The sequence below is a fragment of the Bos indicus genome, chromosome 29, assembly GCF_029378745.1.
Source record: "Bos indicus isolate NIAB-ARS_2022 breed Sahiwal x Tharparkar chromosome 29, NIAB-ARS_B.indTharparkar_mat_pri_1.0, whole genome shotgun sequence".
In the NCBI taxonomy this organism is placed as follows: domain Eukaryota; kingdom Metazoa; phylum Chordata; class Mammalia; order Artiodactyla; family Bovidae; genus Bos; species Bos indicus.
Window position 1 is genome coordinate 24,888,159 of NC_091788.1, and position 21,968 is coordinate 24,910,126.

At 35.7% G+C, this 21,968-nt stretch overlaps 1 protein-coding gene and 1 non-coding gene across 2 annotated transcripts in view; both read right to left on the reverse strand.

Moving 5' to 3' along the window:
• PRMT3 (protein arginine methyltransferase 3) overlaps positions 1-21,968 on the reverse strand; it is a 126,504-nt gene that overhangs the window by 76,375 nt on the left and 28,161 nt on the right. The window contains exon 10 of the mRNA XM_019955035.2: positions 11,112-11,211. Within this exon, the coding sequence (XP_019810594.1) occupies positions 11,112-11,211 (100 nt within the window). The remainder of the gene's footprint in view (positions 1-11,111; positions 11,212-21,968) is intronic.
• TRNAC-ACA (transfer RNA cysteine (anticodon ACA)) lies at positions 12,850-12,921 on the reverse strand. Its single transcript has one exon. It is a non-coding gene; the product is annotated as a tRNA-Cys (tRNA).

Sequence of the window (21,968 nt, forward strand, 5' to 3'; positions counted from 1 at the left end):
TGAGGGCTGCCTTTTTATCTTGTTTTTTGCCTTCCTTGGCTGCAATTTTTTTTAAGAGGTAAAACTCTGTTTGCAGATGGCATGATACTATACAGAGAAAACCCTAAAGATACTACCAGAAAATTACTAGAGCTAATAAGTGAATATAGTGAAGTCCCAGGATACAAAATCAGTACACAAATATCCTTTGCATTCCTAGACACTAAGAGTGAAAAATCAGAAAGAGAAAAATTAAGGAAATCAACTCACTCACCACTGCAACAACCAAAAAAAGATACCTAGGAGAAGAGTTGGACTATAAAGCTGAGCGCCAAACAACTGATGCTTCTGAACTGTGGTGTTGAAGACTCTTGAGAGTCCCTTGGACTGCAAGGAGATCCAACCAGTCAATCCTAAAGGAAATGAGTCCTGAATATTCACCTGAAAGACTGATGCTGAAGCTGAAACTCCAATACTTTGGCTACCTGATGCAAAGAACTGACTCCTTGGAAAAGACCTGACGCTGGAAAGACTGAAAGTGGAAGAAGGGGACGACAGAGAATGAGATGGTTGGATGGCATCACCAACTCAATGGACATGAGTTTGAGTATGCTCCGGGAACTGGTAATGGACAGGGAAGCCTGGAGTACTGCAGTCCATAGGGTCGCAAAGAGTCGGACACGACTGAGTGACTGAACTGAACTGAGGAATAAACCTATCTATGGAGACAAAAGAGCTGTATACAGAAAACTATAAGACACGAATGAACAAGTGGACAGACATACGATGTTCTTGGATTGGAAGAATCAATATCGTGAAAATGACTACAACCCAAACCAATCTACAGATTCAATGCAATCCCTATCAAATTACAATGGAATTTTTTCACAGAACTAGAAAGAAAATTTCACAATTTGTATGGAAATGCAAAAGACCACAAATATCGAGAGCAATCTTGAGAAAGAAGAATCAAGTTGGTTTTCGTGACTTCAGACTATACTACAAAGTTACAGTCATCAGGAGAGTACAATACTGGCACAAAACAAAATACAGACCAATGGAACACAATAGAAAGCCCAGAGATAAATTCACATACCTAGGGGCACCCTGTCTTTGACAAAGGAGGTAAGAATATATTAAGACAATGGAGAAAACATAGTCTCTTCAATAAGTACTGCTGGGAAAACTGGACAACTATGTGTAAAAGAATGAAATTAGAACATTTCCTAACACCATACACAAAGATAAACTCAAAATGGATTAAAGACCTAAATGTAAGACCAGAAACTATAAAACTATTTGAGAGAAACATAAGCAGAACACTCTTGGACATAAATCACAGAAAGATCCTCTATGACCCACCTTCTAAGGTAATGAAAATCATGGCTTCTTTAACTTGTCCCTTGAAGTACTAAGAATAGCTCAAGGGAATGAATTGAAATTCCAAGGAATTAGGGAATACTTAACTAAAATCAGCTCTGCAAGGGCTCAAAAAAGTATGGAAGGCAGGTGTTTTATCTTAAGAATCTGTGAGAATTTTGTATTTCACTCCATAAAAATAATAACGATGCCCCCCTTGAAGCTTCATACAGATATAATTTATCATTTCTCAAACACATGATTAGGGGTTTTCTAAAGCCATGTTGTGAAGCACTGGATCAAGAGTATTTATTATAAACTGGTGCAATTTATATGATTACTCATGGCATATGAATCAAATATCTGTCCCAGGATAATTCTTTAGTAGAACCACTTCATACTAATTATTATAATAATTATGACTGAGCCAACTCAGTTACATGAAACAGAACTTGTAATGAACACCCATCTGCTTGCAAATCCAAACTGTTAAATTTTAGGAGCTTACTTTCATTCTCTGGCAGAGGTAAACAGTATTATTGGAAAAAAAATGTTTTAAATTGCTATACAATGTTAGAGTTTGAAATCAAAATTAACAAAAACTTCCTGTTCTCTGGCTAATATACTGAAAAATTTTTGTAAGGACAGTTGATTCATACTTCTGAGTAACTTATGCCCTTTACCTTCATAATTAGAATAATTTACAACTTATTGAGCAAACATTTTTTTTTAAAGTAATGCATACAGGACTTAAGCACAACTAGAATCCAACATGGCACAGGGAATTACGGAGAGCCAAAAACAAATAAACCAATCAAATCAATCATATATCATATACGAGCACAGAATCTCTTGGTAAATGCAACTTTCAGAACTTTGATGAAAGAGACATAAAACATCTAAAATATATTTCAAAAGCAAAACCTTTATCCACAATACGTAAGTGTTTCAATATAAACACTTTGCTTAAGGGACTAAATATTTTCACTGACATTTGGTCTCAAGCCCCAAAGTGTTAAATTTCTCCAATAGCTTTCAAGATTACAAAACAGCCTCCTCTCTAGAGTAAGAAATAAAATGGCTGCAGAGTGTGATCTAAACTTTAAACAAATATTAAGATTAAATAAAGGAGAGGCTGGGGAGTGATTAAGAATGCAAGTAAGAACATATATAAAGATTATAAAACAAATAATTGAACATAAGAGGCCTATTCTTAATTATATTTTTACTGTTTTCATTTTATTCTTAATTCAGAATAAAGAAAAAAAATACTTACAAACCACAATTTTCGATTCAGCATTCAAGTACTGTAACTATTTCTCTGTTAATATTTAAAATACTAAAAAAAAAAGCCTATTGAATGTGTATTTTATACTTTACCTGAAATCATTATGTAATATTAGTACTGTCTCTAATTTATTTACAGAGCAGCAAACTCAGAATTACTCTTGAAATAGACATATAATACATTATTCATCAGCTGATGTTTGTATTTCTTTGCATTCATTATAGGCAGAGTCAACTAGTAAACACTAGCCATTGAAATAGAGGGTCTTCTGCTTTTACAAAGGGCTCAAAAGCCAAGAGAGAAGCACCAAGTATGTTCTTCCCTCAAGTATTAATATTCCTGATTTCACATATATTATCATTTCCAGCTTTTATTAACTGAATAATCTACTCAAGTAGCCCATTCTTTAGTTAAAGAGTCCTTAAAAGTTTGTACAACTTTCAAAATGAGTGGCTAATTACTGAGATCTTATTATGTGCCAGAATGTTTTATGAAATTTCCATGTATTAATTCATTTAATCCTCACAAAATCCATATAAAGTAGGTACTATTGCTGTCCTCATTTTAGAGAGAAGGAAACTGAGGCACAGACAGGTTCAGTAATAGACCCAAGGTAACAAACCAAGATGCAGCAAAAGAGCACCAAGAATTCAGGTGGCCTGACTCTAGAGCAATAAATACTCTTAACTCTGTCTCATCTGTGCCTTCCTCTGATGCAGAGAAAATTATAAATAAGATTGTGTCTGTGGCCAGTGAATTTCTATCTGGAAAAGTTCTCTCATATATTCTCTCATCATGTACTCATACTGATCCCTTTGACAAATTCTGACCGTATCAAGTAAAACCTGGTTCCCAATCTTAGAGAATGGAGAAAGGTTTATCAACAATGAATTCTAATACACTGTAAAAGTATATAATAGAAGCTTAAACTAAATTGCAAAGAAAGGGGGAAAGAGATTTTTTATGTGATCAAGGGGCAAAAAGGGAAAGCTGCACAGGTGAGGTGATGTCTGAAATGAGTCGTGCAGAAATTGTGGCAGGTTGCCAGACAGGGACAGTAGAACACATTAAAAGAAATAAGTCAATCTGCTAACACATATTTCTCTCATCATCAGTATATTCCATTAAAAGACAAATTATTTGTCAAAAATATAAATAACATTTTAGAAAGAGAAATAAAGGATACTAAAACAACAGTAGTCTCTGTAATCAAAAGAACATGTTTTACAATTAATTTTATGTATCTTATTTTTTATTTTGAAGCATTTATTGGCTTCCCAATGGTAAAGAACATGCCTGCCAATGCAGGACACATAGACATGGCAACCTACTCCAGTATTCTTATGTGGAGAATCCCATGGACAGAGGAGCCTGGCAGGTTACAGTCCAAAGGGCTGCACAGAGTCAGACACGACTGAAGTGATTAAGCATTTGTTTTTTTAATTATTATCATATTGACTGATTTTAAAAAATACCACAAGTCGGGCAATAAAAAGATGACTTTTTCTCTGATGGAACAACAAAAAAAAAATAAGAAAAATAAGGGAAAAAACTAACCAGAGAATATAGAGTTGAAAGTTACATCTTACATTTCCTTATCTTGAACCACTAGACATTAGATTATATCTACTCTTAAGTAAACAAAATACATACTAGACATAGACAATTTTATTTTGCTTAAAATTTTCAGGGTAATATACATAAAAGAGAAAAAAGAAGACTAAAAAAATCCTTAAATTCAGGTCATAAGCATATTTCTTATCAACAACTGGAAAGGCAAAAATGTACCTGTACGATTAAAAATTTGTGTTGCAAATCAATCTCTTATGCTTTCCCTAGCACTAAGATTAATTTAGCTTATATAACTTACTAAACTACTTACATAATTATTATTACATCATTTAAGGTAAGAAGACAAATCAGGAAAGGCCACCTAATCTTCATGGCAGTTGGCTGACATGGCATGGCTTCATTGCCAGACCAAACTAAAAACAACAAAAACATTCCAACAGTTGAAAATGTAACCTATGACACGCTTCATGGCCCAGATTCTAGTGTTGATAAACCAAATGACAAGTCATGTTTCTAAGTGATAAAGTCTAAAGTGATAAAAGCCTGAAAAGCTATTTACCAACAATAAAGAGTATTAAATGTGAACGAAAGATACCCCATCATTGTGGGTGTGGGCGGCACATGCATGCACATTACATAGACACTGGTGCTGGTGAAATGGGATGGGAAAGCTGAGAAAATTTTAGGTCACTTCTGTGAAAAGCAAGTCTAGACAGAAAAATTACAAAGGACAATCTGAATGTATACAGTATGTGATCGTGACAATATAACTTAAAGTTCACCTAATGTATAATTTTGCTGATGGTCCTGATGATAGAAAATAACATGTCCAAACAAGATTCATCTCTGGCAATTATATTATGCAGTGCCAGGATCTTATCTATGTAAATATTTGTAAGGAGACCATGCTGAAAACTTAGATGGCAAACAACAACATCAAATCAGTCTATCTGGGCTTACTGGCTCACAGGACAAGAATCAGGGATGCTTACTTTGAACAGCATCATTAGGCCATCAGAAATGAGAGGTCATAAAGAATGGCTCTATTGGTACAGTAAAATGTAAAATATGAGAACAGATATTCATAGGCATACATAGTAATATCCTATAGAAATTAAACTTTCTATTTAACTGATAACAATTTTATCAAATAGAAATTTCATTCAATAAAAATGAAAATGTAAAAGTAAAGAGAGGCCTAAATATGGAAATTTCTAAATCTAAGAGGCAAGTTTATTAAATGACATGCTAACAACAATGATTTAGGTTTTAAAAACACATTCTTATCTGAGAACAACTTGCAAAATAAAAGCAAAGTTCATGAACAGCTGCAGACAAAAAACATATCTAAATTAAGCCATGAAACAGTTAGCGGACCATAGTCAAAGCAAACAGATGTACATCTCTACAATATATGATGCCTACATTGCTATATTGGATTACAAGTTCATTAAACATCTGTGTCCAATTCTTCAAGGTACATTTTTTTTTTTTTTTGGTTCTTTCTGGTTCAAAATACTTTTAAAAAGAAAAAAAAAAAACACTATGCCATAGTTTAAATTTTAATTATTCTAATTTTTGAATCCCTACTGCTATATGTAAAAAAAAAAAAAAGAAAAGAAACTTCCAAAGACAGGATTCTATGCAAGGTATTTTAATTCTAAAATGCTGGTCCAAGAAAACATGGCTTTAAAAATCATTGTTTAAACAACTTGGGTTTAAGTAGGAAAATGCACTGGTCATAACAAACACCCTCTTCCCAACAACACAAGAGAAGACTCTATACATGGACATCACCAGATGGTCAACACCGAAATCAGACTGATTATATTCTTTGCAGCCAAAGATGGAGAAGCTCTATACAGTCAACAAAAACAAGACCAGGAGCTGACTGTGGCTCAGATCATGAACTCCTTATTGCCAAATTCAGACTTAAATTGAAGAAAGTAGGGAAAACCACTAGACCATTAAGGTATGACCTAAATCAAATCCCTTATGATTATGCAGTGGAAGTGAGAAACAGATTTAAGGGCCTAGATCTGATAGATAGAGTGCCTGATGAACTATGGAATGAGGTTCGTGACACTGTACAGGAGACAGGGATCAAGACCATCCCCATGGAAAAGAAATGCAAAAAAGTAAAATGGCTGTCTGGGGAGGCCTTACAAATAGCTGTGAAAAGAAGAGAAGCGAAAAGCAAAGGAGAAAGGGAAAGATATAAACATCTGAATGCAGAGTTCCAAAGAATATCAAGAAGACATAAGAAAGCCTTCTTCAGCTATCAATGCAAAGAAATAGAGAAAAACAACAGAATGGGAAAGACTAGAGATCTCTTCAAGAAAATTAGAGATACCAAGGGAACATTTCATGCAAAGACAGGCTCAATAAAGGACAGAAGTAGTATGGACCTAACAGAAGCAGAAGATATTAAGAAGAGGTGGCAAGAATACACAGAACTGTACAAAAAAGATCTTCACGACCCAGATAATCACGATGGTGTGATCACTCACCTAGAGCCAGACATCCTGGAATGTGAAGTCAAGTGGGCCTTAGGAAGCATCACTACGAACAAAGCTAGTGGAGGTGATGGAATTCCAGTTGAGCTATTCCAAATCCTGAAAGATGATGCTGTGAAAGTGCTACACTCAATATGCCAGCAAATTTGGAAAACTCAGCAGTGGCCACAGGACTGGAAAAGGTCAGTTTTCATTCCAATCCCAAAGAAAGGCAATGCCAAAGAATGCTCAAACTACCGCACAATTGCACTCATCTCACACGCTAGTAATGTTCAAAATTCTCCAAGCTAGGCTTCAGCTGTATGTGAACTGTGAACTTCCTGATGTTCAAGCTGGTTTTAGAAAAGGCAGAGGAATCAGAGATCAAATTGCCAACATCCGCTGGATCATGGAAAAAGCAAGAGAGTTCCAGAAAAGCATCTATTTCTGCTTTATTGACTATGTCAAAGCTTTTGACTGTGTGGATCACAATCAACTGGAAAATTCTGAAAGAGATGGGAATACCAGACCACCTGATCTGCCTCTTGAGAAATCTGTATGCAGGTCAGGAAGCAACAGTTAGAACTGGACATGGAACAACAGACTGGTTCCAAATAGGAAAAGGAGTTCGTCAAGGCTGTACACTGTCACCCTGTTTATTTAACTTATATGCAGAGTACATCATGAGAAACGCTGGACTGGAAGAAACACAAGCTGGAATCAAGACTGCCCGGAGAAATATCAATCACCTCAGATATGCAGATGACACCACCCTTATGGCAGAAAGTGAAGAGGAACTCAAAAGCCTCTTGATGAAAGTGAAAGAAAAGTTGGCTTAAAGCTCAACATTCAGAAAACGAAGATCATGGCATCCGGTCCCACCACTTCATGGGAAATAGATGGGGAAACAGTGGAAACAGTGTCAGACTTTTTTTTTCTGGGCTCCAAAATCACTACAGATGGTGACTGCAGCCATGAAATTAAAAGACGCTTACTCCTTGGAAGGAAAGTTATGACCAACCTGGATAGCATATTCAAAAGCAGAGACATTACTTTGCCAACAAAGGTCTGTCTAGTCAAGGCTACGGTTTTTCCTGTGGTCATGTATGGATGTGAGAGTTGGACTGTGAAGAAGGCTAAGCGCCGAAGAATTGATGCTTTTGAACTGTGGTGTTGGAGAAGACTCTTGAGAGTCCCTTGGACTGCAAGGAGATCCAACAGTCCATTCTGAAGGAGATCAGCCCTGGGATTTCTTTGGAAGGAATGATGCTAAAGCTGAAACTCCAGTACTTTGGCCACCTCATGCCAAGAGGTGACTCATTGGAAAAAGACTCTGATGCTGGGAGGGACTGGGGGCAGGAGGAGAAGGGGACGACAGAGGATGAGATGGCTGGATGGCATCACCGACTCGATGGACGTGAGTTTGAGTGAACTCCGGGAGTTGGTGATGGACAGGGAGGCCTGGCATGCTGCGATTCATGGGGTCGCAAAGAGTCGGACACGACTGAGTGACTGATCTGATCTGATCTGAAAAAATGTTGGATATATTTTAGGAAGCATACTTGCTTCTTGTTTAATTACGTAATTAGAATTTTCCAGCATCCAGGCTCAGAAATTCTAGTATATGTACCAAAGTTAGGAGAGGATCTAGAATATATTATAAATGATATTGCCAAGCCACAAAGATGACTCTATAACTGCTGTAAGTTACAGTGTCTAATGCTCCTTCTAATGTGTTTAACAAATCTACTAGACACCAACCTCACTGATGCATACAAGGAAAGGCTGACAGCAAGATGATGCAAACTCTAAAATTACACCTTTGTGCAGAGAAAAAGAAATTTCTTAGCCATCACATGCTGGACATATGTTTTTTTTCCCCTTTCTGAAGGGTTTCTGAAAGAACGTTTGTGAAAGCATCTCAGAATGCACCTTTTCATCTTGGGTTCCAGTGACTCAGTATTGCTTATGTGACGCTGCCTTCCTGATAGAGGCAGAGATCATTCCTGACCAAACCCCCAAAATAAAAAAGTACTGCAACAAGAGCCCAGGGTCAGGGTCACACAGTGGATGCTGGAATTATGAGTGGTTTGTCAGGTAGGAATTGGAGTCACAAAACAAACAATTTCTGCCAGCAACACCACCAGAGGCAAAAAAAAGAAAATGCCCTGGCTTCTCCTTTCATAAATCTCCCATTAGATTTCCCAAGCCAGCTGAAGTTGGCTGTCACAGGAGCCGAGGAAAAGCCACCTGCAGTGTTAGCCCTTCTCCATCAGACAGCAGAAAACAGAAGGGTGTAAAATGAGTCTTAGGGAAACAAGCCCAAGACCAGCACACCTTTCCATAAAGCTCACATCATACCTGTGACAATCTCATAAATTCACTCAACCTAGCTAGGTTTTTGTTATTATACCAACTGGCTCTAAGATTTCAATTTCATATTAATACTTCTCTTGAGAGTCCCTTGGACTGCAAGGAGATCAAACCAGTCCATCCTAAAGGAACTCAGTCCTGAATATTCATTGAAAGGACTGATGATGAAGCTGAAAGTCATATACTTTTGGCCACCTGATGCGAAGAGCAGACTCACTGGGAAAGACTCTGATGCTGGGAAAGACTGAGGGCACGAGGAGAAGGGGACAACACACGACAAGATGGTTGGATGGCAACACCAACTCAATGGGCAAGAGTTTGAGCAAACTCCCACAGTTAAGGAGGGAAGCCTGGTGTGCTGCAGTCTGTGGGGTTGCAAAGAGTCAGAAATGACTGAGCGACTGAATGACAATACTTCTAGACAGTGTTTCAAGTTTCAAAATGAAAGTTCCTGAAACATCAATATCCAGAAGGATAATTCTGCTAACCTGGTCAAGAACTACCAGCTAGTTAACTGAGGTGACAGGAAGTTTTAGTAAGGTCTATCTTTTAGTTTGCTTACAGTGTAATTTGGGGTAATTTAAAAGATGCATTTCCCAAGAAAAATAAAATGATTCTTAGAGAAGTAAGGACTACATTAGGCAATACTTAGTACAAACTACTTAAAGCTGCTGTCAAGCAGATGCCTCATATGCACTTTTTCCAAAGCACCTTTTTGTGGTCTTTAAAGAGATGTTAGATTTTCAGTTATATATAACTAAATTACTTCTTGCTCAATTTTAAAGGGAAATCAGAGTACTGATACACATTACTTGGTTAAGAAGAACAAGGGTATTATGATCAAGAATTGTTAGAAGCCAACCTTAGCATGAAAAAACTCAACATACTGTTTCAGATGCAAAAGAGTAACTGCCAACAACAGTGACTGTCATAGGGTTAGGGTCTATGTCATAGGCTCTGAACTGAAATCACGACATTAAATCTGAACACTGCAAAAGCACTCTAATTCTAGCTATTTTGCTAGAATTGTTATTCAAAAGTTATAGATAATTACAAAGCAAAACTCATTCTTTTCAAGAAATTTTGATAAATTCACTTAATTAAAATACAGGTATCAAATACAGTTTCTTTAAAAAAAAAAAAAAAAAAACCTTAACACTTTCCAAATGGCTATCCAGAACTACTATATACTAGTCTTAACAGAAGTGGCATATCAACAGGTCAAATCAGTTGACAAATACCATTAATTTTACTTTACAGACACTTTAAATACTCTGACCTTGATTTGTGGTTTCAAAAGCAAACTATAAAGCTATATAATAATATACCTTTACTTCATTATTTTAATAATGCCAATAAATACTATTTTATGTGGTATAGGTGGAAAAACAAATGGCAACCCACTCCAGTATTCTTGCCTGGAGAATCCCATGGACGGAGGAGCCTGGTCGGATACAGTCCACGGGGTCACAAAGAGTCGGACACGACTGAGTGACTTTACTTCAATAACTCATGGAGAAGGCAGTGGCAACTCACTCCAGTACTCTTGCCTGGAAAATCCCATGGACGGAGGAGCCTGGTAGGCTGCAGTCCATGGGGTTGCTAGGAGTCATAACTAAGTGACTTCACTTTCACTTTCACTTTATGTGGTATAGGACACATGACTAAAGAGATCAGAAAGATAGGCTATTCGATATGACAACAACAGTAGCAACATCACATTATTTTGACATAAACAGTCTTAGTAAATCCTTAAAGAATCCTTGCAGGCTTTTAGGCAAACACAGTTAGGTCTCAACAAATCTAGAAAGTAATATTAAGACTTTAAAATTAAAAAAGATAATTTATTCTCTTCTTAAAGATTACAAATTGCCAGTAAATAAGTGCCGCTGCAGAATAAACTACCATAAAAACACTGTAGCTATTTTTAAAATAATGCTATCATTCTGTCATTTATCAAATATAATAAAATGCATAATACTTGCTACTTTATTCACTGCCTTTAAAAAAAATTAATAAAAGTAGTTCTGTGTGCAAACACTTACCATCCACTCGGATATAATAACATCCACTTTTTCTACAGGAAGACGAACTTCTTCAATTTTTCCTTTAATTAGTGTAACAGTATCTTCAAGTTTATTTAATCTGAAAAATGCCATAATGAACAAATTGAAACAAATTCTGAAAACTAGTCAAACTACAAAAATTCTTGGCAACTGTTATTACTTTATAGAACTCAAAGTATGTTTGTTCAAAGTTTTCTTACTCCCTGGCATTATAATCGCTCTTTGGTCACTTCATGAATCCCCAAGAATGTTTGTGGTTAATACCACAATACAGCTGAACCAGTGTTTAAAAGTACAGCATGAAAAGAAACTCAAACCCTATCAAGAATACATATCAATAAAGTTAAAAAAAAAAAAAAAAGTTTTTAAAGGGAGAGGTGGAAACAGACCAGTATATTTTAAAGAGAAGTAGCTTGCCATAGCAGCAGAGAGTTAGGCCCAGAAGCTTTACTCTGAATTCCAGGTCCTCTAGCACTTGTCAGCTAAGTGATTTTCAACAAATTATGTAACATCTCATTGAGCCTGAAATCAAGTGTAAAACAGAAATAGATACCTTCCCAAACTATTAACACTTCTATTAACAGTCTATTATGAAGATGAGACATTTGTGAAAGCTATGTACACATCCTCTAGCACTATATAACAGCAAGGTATTATCATGAATAACAATAATATTGCATGTTACATAAACTTGAAACTTTCCTCCAATCATAAATTATTTAACTTTGTCCAACAGCATTCATTAGATACTTTTATATGCTTGGTCATAAGATTAGCACATATTTTTCATCCCGTTCTTTTGCAATTTCAAATAAATAACAGAGAATTTCAAAAAGCTAAAAGTAATCTGCTAAGTTTGTATCTAGTTAAATAAATCTGCAGTCTTCAAAGGCTGTATATCTGAATTACAAAAGATTTTTTTCTGCAAACAATGGAGTGATTTTCCTCCTGTAAATTTCACTGAAGTATTATATACATAAAACTAAATGCATTTTTAAGGGTAAATTTTTCTGAACTAAAAAAAGAAAAAAACAAGAGATACCTGAGTGGCCACCATCATCATATAGATTATTTTATGTAGAATATTACAATTTTCTCAAAAAGATGCATTACTGCTCTTTCCCACAAAACCCTCCTATCCACACCCAACTACTGATTTCTTTCTTTTACTACATATTATGATTTGTATTTTGTAGAGTTTTATATAAACAGATCATATTGAATGTACTCCTTTGTGTCTGGTTTCTTTCAATAAGTGTACTTTTTAAATTAATGCCTATTTTTCTGTATATTGGAAGTTCAATCCCTAGTTATTGTTGAGTAGTATCCCACTATATGAATAAAACACTTTTTGTCTATCCACACATCTGACGATGGATTTCTGGATTTCCACTTTTGGACTACAATGAATAAAGCTGCTATAAATATGTATGTACAAGAAGTACTCCGTCAAATGGAAGTGATAGAGCTTTTTAAGAAATTGCCAGTTTGTTTTACAAAGTTCATATATGATTTTACATTCTTACAAGCAATATGTGAGCATTTCTATTGTTTCACATCCTTGTAAACTTAGTATGAAGTGAAGTGAAATGAAGTTGCGCAGTTGTGTCGGACTCTTTGCAACCCCATGGACTGTAGCCTACCAGGTTCCTCAGTCCATGGAATTTTCCAGGCAAGAATACTGGAGTGGGCTGCCATTTCCTTCTCCAGGGGAATCTTCCCAACCCAGGGATCGAACCCGGGTCTTCCGCATTGTAGGCAGACGCTTTACCATCTGAGCCACCAGGGAAGCCCGTATAGGATTCTTTTTAATATTAACTTTTTGGTAAGATCTCATTATGGTTAAAAATTGAACTTTCCTAATGCAAGTCTTTTTTCCATATGCTTACTAGTCATAATTCCCTATTATCTTTTGCTCAAACATTTTAACCATTTAAAAACTGGATCAGTTGTATTCTTATTTTTGAATTTAAAAAATTCTTTACATTTCTGGATAAAAACTCTGGAAGAAAACAGTGAATATTTTCTTCCAACCTGTGGCTTCTTTTTATTTCTGTAATAATATGTTTTAAAGGCTAAAGTTTTTTAATTTTGATAAAGACCAATTTATCATTTTTTTTCTTTCATGGTTCATGCTTTTGGTGCTTTTCATATCCAAGAAATTTTTGCCTACATCAAGTATTTTGACCTATGCTTTCTTCTAAATTTTTTTAGTTTCCATTTTGAGTTGATTTTTCCAATGTATCATCATGATCTTTTTCCCGTATATAATGAAAAAACTTTGTTAGAAAAACTATCATGAGTGATAGCTGCAACTCTGTTGAAGAAAAAGTTTCACCAACCCAAGGAATTACTTCAGAATCATTGTCAAAAACCAGCTAAGCATAGATGTGCAAGCTTATCTCTGGACTTTCAATTCTGCGCCAAGATTTAGATGCACATCCTCGCACTAATACAACATTTTCTTGATTCTTATACTTAAAGTCATAAAGTCTGACAGAATATATCCTTTAACTTCATTCTTCTTTTAAAATTCTTTTGGATATTCTAGGCCATTTGTTTCCATATGAATTTTAGAATCAGCTCATGGTATCATTCTACATTTTTTAGTGTTTATGTCTTCAACATATTTTGCTAAATTTACCCCTAAATGTTTAATGATTTTGATTGCATTGTAATGGTATGTACTTTTTAAGTTTTAATTTCTAGTTGTTTACGGATAATAACAGAAGCATAACTGATTTTCATATTTTGACCCTGAATCCCACTGACTGTCATAAAGGGTTTAGCTTTAGCACAGTTTTAGTGGCTATCTTATAGATTTCTTAGGATTTTTACGTGTACTTGATCATGTCACTTGGGAGTAATGAGTCTTAGTTCTATTGTATTTACTGCCATTTATTGCCTTCCTTTAAATGTATTTATGGCACTTGTTAGATCCCCCGAGACAATGCTGAATAGAATTGGCAAGAGTGGACATTCCTTGTTTTATTTTCAGTTATAAGGGGGCAGCATTCATTTACTGTTACTTAAGATACATTTCCTAATGGTCCAGTGGTTAAGAATCCATCTGCCAATACAGGATCCCTGGTTCGGGAAGATTCCACGTGCTGCAGAACATCTAAGCCCACGTGTCGTAACTACTGAAGCCAGCCTGCCTAGAGAGTGCAAGCTGTAGCCACTGAGCCTGCACACTGCGACTAGGGAAACCTGTGCGCCTGGAGCTTGTCCTCTGCAACGAGAGAGGCGCTTCAGTGAGGAGCCCCGCACCACAAGGGAGAGCAGCCCCTGCCTGCCACAACCAGGCAAGTCCGTGCACAGCAACGAAGACCCAGTGCAGGCAAAAATAAGTATTTAAAATAGCCTCAAAAAAAAAAAAAAAAAATCAGAAAACATTTCTACTGAGTTATTAATAAGTTTTGTAGGGAATGGTTCAAATCCTGGTGACCATGAGCATCTTCACAGGCTTTTTCTTTGCAGGTATCACTGTAGAAAATGTTGCAAGATACCAGAGAAATACATGGCAAGGAAATATTGACCAATGTCAGAGGGTACACTGGGGAAGAAGCTGTTAAAACAGTTCACGCACAGCACCTACTGGGGGACATTCATTTCATGGATGTGACTTAGCATCCTAGCACTGTCTGAAAGATTGTTAGAAATATGAGAAATACACTTTGATATGCTTTAATTTTCACTGTCTTGTTTTGTGTTTTTTATAGAAATACAACCAATTTTTACATACTATGTTTTCGTACTATGAACAATTATATGCCAACAAACTGAACAACCTAGAAGAAATGGACAAGTTTCTAGCAATATATGCCTATCAAAACTAAATCAAGAAGAAATAGATAATTTGAACAGACCAACCACTAGAAGTTTAACAGAATCTGCAAAAATAATAAAAAATTCCCTGCAAACAAAAGTCCAGGAACAGATGGCTTCACTGAGGAACTCTACCAAACATACAAGGAAGAATTTACATTGATCCGTCTCAAACTCTTCCAAAAGACTAAAGTGGAGGGAGCACTCCCAAAGTCATTCTATGAAGCCATCAACGCAGTGATATCAAAATCAAAGACAATACTTAATATATATATATAAATAAAATTAGAGGCCAGAATACCTAATATATATATATTTGATCTCTAATATCTTTGATGAATTCATCAAAGAAGCCAATATCTTTAACGAATATAGATGCAAAAAATTTTCAACAAAGTATTAGTAAACTAAATCCAAAAACATATAAAAAAGATCATACGCCATGATCAAGCTGGATTCATCCCAGGGTCAAAAGGATACTTCAACATACTCAAATCAATCAATGTGATACACCACATCAACAAAAGACAAGACAAAACCACATGATCATCTCAATAGATGTAGAAAAAGCATCTATTGAAAAAAATTCAACATAAATTCACAATAAAAACTCTTATCAACGTGGTGACAGAAAGAACATATTTCAAATAATAAAAGCCATTTATGAGAAATCTACAGCCAACATATACTCAATGGTGGAAAAGCTGAAAGCCTTCCAACTGACTACAGGAAGAAGACAAGAATGTCCACTCTCATTGCTTCTGTTTAGCATAGTATTAGAAGTCCTAGTCACAGCAATGAAACAAGAAATAAAAGGTATCCAAATTGGAAGGGAAGAGGTAAAACTGTCATGATATACAGATGATATGATACTTAACTCTAAAGCCTTCACACAAAAACTACCAGAACTGATAAATTCAGGAAAGTAGCAGATTAATATACAAAAATCCACTGCATTTCTTTACACTGAAATAGGAAAAAAAAATCTCTAGAAATACTGAGGATAAACTTGATCAAGGTCAAAGACTTATACACTGTGAACTATAAAACACTGATAAAGGAAACTGAAGACGATTTAAAGAAATGGAAAGATATCCCATGCTCTTGGACTGGAAGAACTAATATTGTTAAAATGGTCATACTACCCAAAGCAAGCCAAAGATTTAATGTGATCCCTATCAAATTACCCATGACATTTTTCAAAGAACTAGACAAATAATTCTAAAATTTATATGGAATCACAAAAGGCTCAGAATTGCCAAAGAAATCCTGAGGAAAAAGAACAAAGCTGGAGTTCCTGAAATTCAGATTATGCTATAAAGCTACAGCCATCAAAACATAGTATTGGCACAAAAAGAGACATATGGGTCAAGGGAACCGAAAAGAGCCCCAAAAAAAACCACATACCTTCAGTCAATGAATCTCTGACGTAAGAGGCAAGAATATACAATGGAGAAAAGACAGACTCTTCAGCAAGTGGTGGTGGGAAAGGTGAATAACAACATATGTATCAATGAAGTCAGAATACTCCCTCACAGCATATATAAAAATAAACTCAAAATGGCTTAAAGACTCAAAGCCATGACACCATAAAATTCCTAAGAGAAAACATAGGCAAAACAATCTCTGACATACATAACAATGTTTTCTTAGGTCAGTCTTCCAAGGCAATAGAAATAAAAGCAAAAATAAACAAATGGGACCTAATCAAACTGATAACCTTTGCACAGCAAAGGAAACCATAAATAAAACAGAAAGACCACCTACAGACTGGGAGAAAATATTTGCAAATGATGCAGCAGACAAGGGCTTAATTCCCAGAATATACAAACAGCTCATACAATGACCAAAAAAAAAAAAAAACAACCCAAAAAACAATTCAATAAAAAAAAATAGAGAGAAGACCTAAATAGGCATTTCTCTGAAGAGATACAGATGGTCAACAGGCACATTAAAAGATGCTCATTATCACTACTAATTATTAGAGAAATGTAAATCAAAACTATAATATTATACTACCTCTTTGATCAGAATGACCATCATTAAAAATTCTACAATTAACAAATGCTGAAGAGGGTGTGGAGAAATGGGAACCCTCCTACACTGCTGGTGGGAATGTGAATTGGTGCAGCCACTATGGAAAACATTATGGAGGTTCCTTAAAAAATTAAAAATAGAACTACCATATGATCCAGTAATTCCACTCTTAGGTAAATATTAAAAAAAAAGAAACATTAATTCAAAAAGATACATTCACCATCATGTTCACAGCAGTACTATACACAGAAGCCAGGACATGGAAGCTACCCAAGCGTCCATCAACAGATCACTGGATTAATAAGATATGGCAGGGACTTTCCTCATGGTCCAGTGATTAAGAATCTGCCTTGTAATGCAGGCTCGATCCCTGGTCGGGGAACTAAGATCTCACATGCCGCAGAACAACTAAGCCTATGTGCCATGACAACTGGGCCCTCACACTGTGGAGCCCGTGTGCCACAGCTATTGAAGGTCGAGCACTCTGCAGTCTACGCGTGGCAACTATTGAGCCCTTGTGCCACAACCAGAGTCTCTAGGCCACAACAAAAGATCCCATGTGCTACAACTGAGTCCAGGGGCAGCCAAATAAATTTTTTTTTTTAAGATCTCACACACACAGAGATACACACAATGAAATATTACCCAGCCATTAAAATATGAAATGTGGATGGACCTAGAGCATACCACGCTTAGTGAAGTCAGAGAAAGATACTGTATGACATCATTCATATGTGAAATTTAGAAAGTAACAGAAATGAATGTATACACAAAACAGAAACAGATTCACATAAATAGAATTCAAACTTATGGTTACCAAAGGGGAAAGGCGGCACGAGGAGAGGGCAGGAATAAATTAGGAGTTTGGGATTAGCAGATACAAACTGCTATATATAAAATAGATACAAACAAGGTCCTACTGAATAGCACAGAGAACTATACTCAATATCTTATAATAAACCATAATGGAAAAGAATATATATATGTATAACTGATTCACTCTGCTGTACACCAGGAACTAATACAGCACTGTAAATCATATCAATTTAAAACTTATGTATCACATTTAAAAATACATAATATTAAGCACCTTAATACTTTTACTGCTGTAATAACTTATTTAGAGTTTATTTCTGATATCTATATTCATAAACATACTACTAGGGAACATGAAAAGTCTTGATCCTTCATTTCCAATTCTTGTATCTTTCTTTTATTGCCTTGTTCCATTGTCCAGGATCTCCTTTACAGTGTTGAATAGAAGAGATGATGGCAAGTGTCCCTGTCCTGTTCCTGAACTTAAATTTTCAAAGCTTCATCAAGTTGTGGGCTGTAGTTTTTGTTTTTGGATATACACTGTATCGTGTATGATATAACACATTCCAATTCTAGTTTGCTAAGAGTTTAATATATAGACTGAAAGGATATGGAATTTTATCAAACTTTCTCTCCTGAGATACATCAATAAATTTTTATGGTTAATTTTCTCAAATTAACCAAACTTGTATTCCTGGGATAAACTTTATCTTCCAGTATATTGCTCGAGAGGCTTTCCCAATAGCTCAGAAGGTACAGAATCTGCTTGCAATGTAGGAGACCCAGGTAGGGAAGATCCCCTGGAGAAGGGCTTGGCAACCCACTCCAGTATTCTTACCTGGAGAATTCCATGGACAGAGGAGCCTGGTGGGCTACAGTCCAAGGGCTTGCAAGAGTCAGACACAACTGAGCAACTAAGCACACACTGCTCAATTAAGTTTTCTAATAGTTTGAATAGGATGTTCTCCATATATGTTCATAAATGATTGACCTGTAAGTTTTTGTCCTGCCTTAGCAGAGTTCTGGTATAAAGGTTATACTGGCCTCATATATGTACACTTGATTCCTGACAAAGATGACAGTACAGGGTAGAGGGGATAAAATGGTCTTTGGAACAACTAGGTCATTTTTAAACAGATTAATACTACTATTACTACTGCTACTAAGTTTTAAAAAGTTGGACCACTACCTCATACCATATACAAAAACAATGCCAAGTAGATTACAAATCTAAATATTTTTTAAAAAACTATAAAATTTTACACAAGAATATAGGAAAACACCTCCATAAGGATTTTTACCCAATTCACATATAGTGATAACCATAAACAATGATGATGATACATGAAAACTGAGAATTTCAGTACATCAAAAGATACTTGGAGAGAGTAAAAAAGCAAGATAGAAGAATTTTTTCATTACATAAAGCTTACAAACATTTCAAATACACATACAAAATAAAGACTGTCTACAAATAAATAAGAAAAAGGCCCAAGTCAATGGAAACGTGAACAAAAGACAAACACATACTTCACAGAAAAGGAAATCCAAATGCCAATAATCACAGGAAAAAGTGCTCAGTCACATTAACAATCACAGAAATGCGAATTTAAATTTCAATGAGACACTGCTATACAACCAACTGGAATAAGTTCTTAAAGGTAGGCAATACCAACCCAAACTGTTACATACTACTGGTAGAAGTATAAATTGGTATTACCACCATATTGCCAAGTATAAATTGGCAATACCAGGAAAATCTGAAGACATGTATTCCCTAGTCTGCACTATTTTTTAAACATATACCTCACAGATGTGTACCAAGCACATGGACAAAAAGGTTCATAACAAAATCGTTCTAAATAGACCTAAACCGGAAAACATAAAAATTCCCGTCAAGAATAGAAAAGATAAATTGGGATATACTAATCAATACCATTCTATGTAACAATATACATAAATGAACGCTAAAAATAATGTTGAACAAAACAAGCTAGACTAAAATAATGCATAATAAATGATTAAAGTGAAATATAAAGCAATATTAAGGAAGTGATTACTACAAAAGCCAGGATGGTCATTACCCAATCAAGCATGGAGAGCATCTTACTGAGAAAGGACAGATGGAGAGGGGAGGAAATCTAAAGTGCTGGAAATATTCTTTCCTATTACTTATTTGTACTTATGTTACCACGTAATTTATGTGCTATGTACTTTTTAATATGTGCATTTCAGACAAAGGTTAAAAAGGATGCTTATATCATATTTGAGCTTTTTAAAAGAGGTATTCAATAAAATTCTCTATGATGAAATTGCTGTAGTTGATTACATTTACTGAAATATTTTATTAAGGCTTAATAAGTACAAACACTTCAAAAGAAACAAAGAGCAATATTCTTAGAAGATCACAATGTTCCTACTGCCTTAGAAATATTTTCAGGATGCTCATGCTGAAACAAGACATGTCCTGTAAAAGGCCATCTGCTCAGGCTGTTTATTGTCTGCTACAAGTCATAATCCTATCTGCCTCAGTAATTACTTGTTGGAATATAAATACAACTGGAAAGATTAAGATTTCAGGGAATACACAGAAAAACAGACAAAAGGCCATAATTCCCAGTGATTCTGTATTAAAACATTGCAACACAGACGTGATTCACAGAGATAATCCCATTTGCGAGCCTGCTCATCTTAATCACCACCTGATTTTACCATTCATGAAAAAAAAACTATAGATTTTTACTTACTTTTCTTCTCTCAAGAGGCCAATCACTAAACATTACTTTAGCATAAAAGCATTCCAAATGAATTCTATCTCTGAAAACACCTGCTCAAAAAGTAGCATAGCTTTAATTTTCAGAAATACAACACCATAATATAAAGGGTATGTTAAGTAAGTCTCTTAACTAATCCAATAAACACTGAAATTATTTTTCCGAGTGGATATTTTGTTAGAGCAATAATCACTATCTTATATTATTTCCTATCTCAGAAGCAGCAATTTAACTTTTATCTCATGATACAGGGACATCATCATGAGTAATTATCTGATACTGGGCTTACAGAGATGAGAGAGAGAGAGTTCATGCACTTAAGAACATGGTCTAAGGCACTGAGAAAGGTAAAGAACACAGGCTTCATAGGAGCTAATATAATAAGACCTTAACTGAATGACATTCGATTTTAATCAGAAAAAGACAGAGCATCCATAAAGATATGTATGAATATGGGGGTAAAAAAGGGTGCCTCATCTATGTATGCACAAACTGCCTGTGTGTGTATGTGTGTGTGTATGGAAGACAAATCGCAAATGTGAAGAGCTAAAAATAGTTTAGTATGATCAGAGCAGCAAGAGGCAGTATGTAGTGACAAAGATGGGAAGTAGTCAGAGGTAATGCTAAGGAGTCTAGTTTTTAGAGGCAGTGAGGAGCCATTTCAGGATTTTTAGAATGAGAAAGGAGAAGGCAATGGCAACACACTCCAGTACGCTTGCCTGGAAAATCCCATTGGACGGAGGAGCCTGGTAGGCTGCAGTCCATAGGGTCGCAAAGAGTCAGACACGACTGAGCGACTTCACTTTCTCTTTTCACTTTCATGCACTGGAGAAGGAAATAGCAACCCACTCCAGTGTTCTTGCCTGGAGAATCGCAGGGATAAGGGAGCCTGGTGGGCTGCTGTCTATGGGATCGCACAGAGTCAGACACGACTGAAGCGACTTAGCAGCAGAATGAGAAAACAGGATCAAATTTGTAATGTACTTCTGCCCAATGCAATTTTGATTTAAAAAAGACACAGTCTAGATTCTAACGAAGAACAGGGTCTAGCAGGGAGACAGATGTGTAAACAGCATAAAGTACCACCAAGTGTTCATACAATGAACATCTTATCAATTAAATGACATTTAAAGTTGGTGACAAAATGACTATAAAATTCACCTAGAAGAATACCTAGGTAATAATTTTTTCAAAATGCATATGGGGGTGGGGTGGGGGGAATACTGTAATACAAAAATATACAAGGCATAATATTGTTTTCAGTTCACTATGGCACCCAAACATACATGTTTCTCCCATTCCCCAAGCATGCCAAAATGACAACAAAGTAATACAAAATGTAACAAACTGATAAATGCATGGAGATTTTAGATGGTACTAT